The sequence below is a fragment of the Polyodon spathula genome, chromosome 8, assembly GCF_017654505.1.
Source record: "Polyodon spathula isolate WHYD16114869_AA chromosome 8, ASM1765450v1, whole genome shotgun sequence".
In the NCBI taxonomy this organism is placed as follows: Eukaryota; Metazoa; Chordata; class Actinopteri; order Acipenseriformes; family Polyodontidae; genus Polyodon; species Polyodon spathula.
The window spans coordinates 22,931,443-22,937,442 of NC_054541.1; the positions used below are offsets into that span (position 1 = coordinate 22,931,443).

Consider the following 6,000-nt stretch of genomic DNA (forward strand, 5'->3'; position numbering starts at 1 on the left):
CATACCTATAAATAGTAAAACCAGAGAAACTGATAATTTTGCAGTGGTCTCAATTTTTTCCAGAGCTGTATATATATATATATAATATATATATATATATATATATATATTATATATATGTATATGATATATATTATATATTTATATGAAAGCAATAACACACAACAGGGTGTTCAAACATTGTTCAATATATGCATACACAGGGTTGCTGTTGTGCATGAGGTGAAGCCAAGTGCAGTTAAATAGCCAATGTCTATTCTTGCCATTTTATAAAACTAATGATTGCACTCTATTCCTCAGTTCTTTTTTATATGCCTCCTTCCACCTCACCTTGGTAATGTTGTAACAATTTGTTTGTACGGATATCCCATATTTTCAATGTATTATCAGACCCTGAGGAAGCTATACAGGTGCCACTGGAGTTGAAGTCCACAAAGGTTACAGGCCTAGATAACAACCATCATAAAATGAATGAATAAGTACAAATTAAAAAATAATAATAAATAATATGCAATTAGAGCATATCACAGCAGCCAATGAGATGAAAAATAATAAAGATTTCTAATGCTTTCAGATCATTCTGTTACCATATAAATGTTTATATGTGTGTTTGGATACGATCTTATTGTTATGTTTGTGTCATGACATACAAGGCAGAGCGAACCATATGCACTCTTGTACTGTAACTAACAGGTTCTACCACAGATAAATATAACTAACACAATCTGAACACTTAAATTAAATAAGACTACAAAGGACAACTAATTACATAGGTTTCAGAGTCATATAAAAGAAATAATAATAATGGACACACCAATATTAATATATTTGGTATTGTTGTTACAATTTAATCCTAGAATCCAGAAGTTCCACATCTTTACTGAAATTATTCAGCCGTATGTATACCCTCTCAACTAATTAAGAGTTCTGTATTTCTCTTTTTCATTAAATTGCATTATACTGACACATACCCTCCGTAGTCGGTGAATGTGTTAACACACTGCTTATTAGTTGTATCCCAGATCCTAACACTTCTGTCATCACCACATGAAACTATGAGCCTCCCATCTGGCGAGAATCTAATGAAGAAAAAAAAATTAGGAAGTGTGGCTACCTTAAAATAAGGAAAAGAAAAACTGGTTTAAAATAAACACAAAACCTTAAAATCAGAGGTTACATACTTAGCACTGCGAACCCAGTTAGTGTGCTGGTTTAATGAGTACATAAAGCGCTGGCGATGGACACTCCACACCTTCAAAGACTTGTCATCTGAGGCTGTTACCAAATGCTGTCCATCTCGGGAGAAGCTGACACTACGAATTATGGCTGTGTGGGCTCGGATTACCGTAGATTCGCCTTTGCTGGACATAAAGATACTGTCATGTAACTCGTATACAAAATCCAAAATAAAACCTTCCTTCATCAAAACATAACAACATTTACTATGGAACATAATACAAATAATATTGTATGGTTTCTGATCAGAGGCACTCACTAGATTAAAACACACATAAAAGAATAACTGAAATAATAAATGAAAGATAAAAAGCACTTGTGTACAACAGCCTGCATTTCCACTGTTTGCAAATTGTTCTGTCCATAGCAAATGTGAGACATGAGCAATTTGTTCACTGTGGAAATTCAGACACAAAAAAAGTCTGGTTTCACGGAGCCAGATTAGCACTTGGAATATTTTACCTAAATTCATTAACACAAGGTAGTTCATTGCATTGCTAACAGGGGTAGATGAAACCAGCCAAAAATGAAATAATTGGGGATGGTTTACACATGCTGATCCTGTAATCTAATTACAAAGTACTTTTTGTAACTTATTACATGGTGTTTAGAAAAAGAAGAATTCTGATATGTATTGCATGCTTAGATTGATCTATTATATATATATATATATATATATATATATATATATATATATATATATATATATATATATATATATATATATATATATATATATATATATATCACATGTACTATGATTTGCATCCAATATACAAATAACATTCTTCCTCACAGGAACCCTTGCAGTTTTACTGATTTATAACACATGTATTTTCTCACTCACATGTTAGGTGTCCACAGTCTAACAGTTTTGTCCCAAGACGATGATGCCACCAAGTTGCCAGCTGGAGAGAACTGGACGCTGGACACTTTATCTTTGTGCCCCACAAACCGATAAGCTCTGGCCTTGGGATTCAGGTTCCAAATCATGAGAAATGTGTCAGCTGATCCAGTAGCTTGAAAAAATATTATGAATTGTTTTATTACTATTATATTATATATTAACAATATAGTTGTCTAATAATTTCAAATACTTACCTAGCTGTTTGTTGTTTGGGCTAAAGTCTGCACAACTGATAATATCTTTATGTCCTCTGAAATGGCGTTCTAAGGAAGGGTCCTCCTAAAAACAATTTAAAGGTAACTCAGGGACCTGGAATTTGCTCACAAACCAAAGACCGGGATGCTCTGCTGTAAAACCGTAATGTAGCCTTATATTTTCTGGGATCTGGTATAGTATGGTTTCCGATCAGAGGCACTGACCAATTTAAAACACACACAAAGAATAACTGAAATAATGCATGAAAGATAAAAAGCACTTGTGCACAACAGCCTGCATTTCCACTGTTTGCAAATTGTTCTGTCCATAGCAAATGTGAGACATGAGCAACTTGGGCACTGTGGAAATTCAGACACAAAAAAACTAAACAAACAAAAAAAAAAAAAAAAAAAAAACAGCCTGGTTTCAAAGAACCGGATTAGCACTTGCAATATGTTACCTAAGTTCAGTAACACAAGGTAGTCCAAGTGCATTGCTAACAGGGGTCAGTGAAACCAGCCAAAAATGAAATAACTGGGGATGGTTTACACATGTTCATACTGTAATCTCATTACAAAGCAGTTTTTGTAACTTATTAAATGGCGAAAGAAAGAAAGTATACAGCAGCACATTCCTACATGTATTGCATTTTAGATTTTGAACATATAATGTACATATCACATTACACATTTGCATCCAATATGTGTCACACTTTTAGCAGTGCAGTGATTTAAGATTTCAAATGCAGTATCTTCATCATTGTAATGAAGGCAGTGTCAGAAACGTCTGTCAACATTACCTCATAAATCTATGCTTGGGTGTTTTTGAAGTTATAGAAAAATATGAACTGCAATACCGAAAGTAATAATATGCCACCTAGTGGTGCAAGTATGCAAATGTTTGGAATTATTTATTTAACATTACTACAAGAATATTTGAAAAACTATATACTGTATGTATAATATTAGTGATATTAGTGAGGGAGTGAACCTGTGATCAAATGCCAGTTCTGACACTGATAGTGAGTCAATTGATCTTGTGCTTAAAATACTAAGTACAGGTATACTAAAACAATGCACTGGATATATTGCATATCAGTTTGAATAAAACAGATTTTTTTTAAATGAAGATTACTTTATGAAAACGTGTTTAGTAGCTACACTTTTGTTCAAGTTTTGGAATCTCAAACTAGATTTTAGTATGTATTTATTTATATATATATATATATATATATATATATATATATATATATATATAAGTATATATTATATATATATACCCTGGACTATGTCACAAAGTTAAAAATATATTTAAAAAAACAAAGCATGCTTTTCATTCATGACATTGCTTGATATTCACGAAGATGTTAGGCTATATACTGCTTATTGTTAAAACCTGACTGCAAATCACATTTTAAAAATAAATTGAAACCAAGAAGACAAATAATAGAGAAAGAAATGTACGTGTGGCATTGCACTAGTGTGCAAAACTAATGATATTTTGAGAACGTGACACTTCAGGAACAGCACAAGCTGTTCATCCAAGTAACAAAGTGCATGTAATGAGATATTATGAAATAAAAATAAATAACTTTATTGTATGTACAGCAGTACCTGCTATTGAGATACAGACCTATGTTAATTGTACAAGACTAAGTAATATAGTATAATACAATTATTAGTATAGTATATAGTATAGTTTTTAAACAAAACAAAAACTCATACTGCACCGTGATGAATTTCCGTCTCATTGAAATTACACTGCAAACAAGAATTTGGTACAACTTGAATATATGCAGCCTGCAAGACATAACGTGAATTTGTTTTATTCTTAATAACAGTCGGCGTAATTGTTTATTTTTAACACTGGGGAGGCCTAGTCGTATCATGTCTCATTAAATCAATCCAAAAGTCTCGTAACATTTGTTTAAAAAGCTGGCCAGTTTCTTACCAATACAGATGCCATTGCATATGCCTGGGTAGCTGAGGTTGTTAAATTATTCAGGAGGAAAACAATAAAATATACGCAATAAAATGTTACTATTTCAAAATTTGCTGTCAAACCCAGCGCGCCACAGGCACTGGCAGTTGAGCGCTGAGATGCTACATAGGGGATTTATTAAGAAACCAAAAACATAGGTGATTTTTAAAAAGCGTACAGCACCATATAATATAAAACCATTTTTAGTAACAAACGTATATTATATATTTTGTAGCTGTAAAATATATATAATATATATATATATATATATATATATATATATATATATATATATATATAAAATAAACAGAATGAAGTGTGTATAACCAAGCTACACAAATTTAACATAAGGGATTGCAGATCTAATCGATTGTAACTTAAAGCTACAGTGTTCATTTTCCCCGGTCGTGCCTTAAGAATTGCATTAACATCACTATGTAACACAGTTTTTGTAACTGGGTAGTAAGTGTTATTTCCTAATTGCTTATGCCTCAGAAGTATAGAACATGGCTATTATTCCCCACAAACTTTGCTTTTGTGACCAGGACAGTGATATTTCAAAATATCACTATTTCCAATGGGGAAACGGGCAAATGTGTGTCTTTTCATTCACATAAAGTCAGAAAAAAACAACATATGAATCCAAATTAACATGTATTTATACTAAAGTAATACAAAGATGACTATAAAAGATTTAGAAGTGAGTATTTTTTCGAGATTTACGATTATACTGTATTTTGTAGGGAATAATAGCCATGTTCTATACTTTTGAGGCATAAGCAATTAGGAAATAACACTTACTACCCAGGAACAAAAAAAAAATGTTTTTTTTTTGTTACACAGTGTATACTGCATAGAATAGCCCGACTATGTTATGTTAATACATTTGATACCCCAAACATTCCAAGCAATAAATTCTCAACACATCTCTGTAAACAAATTATACTGCATTGCAACATTTTTGCAAATATAACCTCATCGTAATGGAACTATAATATATTTTTCTTCTGTTGTTCCTTGACTGAGCGATCGAACACGGAGCATTTTGCATTAACGTTCAAAAGGGAAAGCTATTGTAATAAAATACTTAAAAAAAAAAAAAAAAAAAAAAAAAAACAACAACAAAATACATTCAACTAAAGTTACCCCTTGCCTACCAGATATATCTGGAGACGAGAGGTTTGGTTCAATTATTATTTTAATAATTACTAATATGGACTTGACTGGTGATCGCTATTACAGTACTAAATCAGAGACCAGGCGGGAACTGCTAACCAGAACAACAAGCACAAGTACGTTGGCCCATTGATACACATTTAGTAGAAATGTGTGCTTACATGAATATTCTATAGTACAATTATGTGGCATTATCGACAGACACAGAGTGAATTTCCATTTCTATGCTGACGGTACCCAGCTATATTTGTCCCTAAAGCCAGGAATCTCTTCTGCTTCGGTGTTGTTATCAACTGGCCTTGCAGACATAAAGCATTGGATGTCACAGAATTTTCTAATGTTGAATTCATTTAAAATCATCTGTGCTACATAGTGGGAAGGCATATAACAGTTGCTTTGGCCACTGATGTGCCAAAGCATCTAACCACCAGCAGGTCCACGTCTCCTATTACGGTCTCCCAAACCTCTCCCAAACCTCTCTGAGTCACTGGGACCCTCCTTTAGAA

General features: G+C 32.7%; 1 protein-coding gene across 4 annotated transcripts in view; it reads right to left on the reverse strand.

Moving 5' to 3' along the window:
* Nucleotides 1–4,428, reverse strand: part of poc1b (POC1 centriolar protein B) — a 35,907-nt gene extending 31,479 nt beyond the window's left edge. For 2 of the 4 annotated variants that reach the window (XM_041257207.1, XM_041257204.1), the window contains exons 1-7: nucleotides 4,289–4,428; nucleotides 4,063–4,137; nucleotides 2,338–2,422; nucleotides 2,084–2,255; nucleotides 1,182–1,361; nucleotides 972–1,079; nucleotides 331–446 (exon numbers count right to left, since the gene is read on the reverse strand). In XM_041257207.1, coding sequence (XP_041113141.1) covers nucleotides 331–446; nucleotides 972–1,079; nucleotides 1,182–1,361; nucleotides 2,084–2,255; nucleotides 2,338–2,422; nucleotides 4,063–4,137; nucleotides 4,289–4,303 — 751 coding nt within the window. In that variant the 5' untranslated portion in view covers nucleotides 4,304–4,428. The remainder of the gene's footprint in view (nucleotides 1–330; nucleotides 447–971; nucleotides 1,080–1,181; nucleotides 1,362–2,083; nucleotides 2,256–2,337; nucleotides 2,423–4,062; nucleotides 4,138–4,288) is intronic. The other 2 variants (XM_041257205.1, XM_041257206.1) reach the window with 2 other exon arrangements.
* Between the last annotated feature and the right edge of the window lie 1,572 nt (nucleotides 4,429–6,000).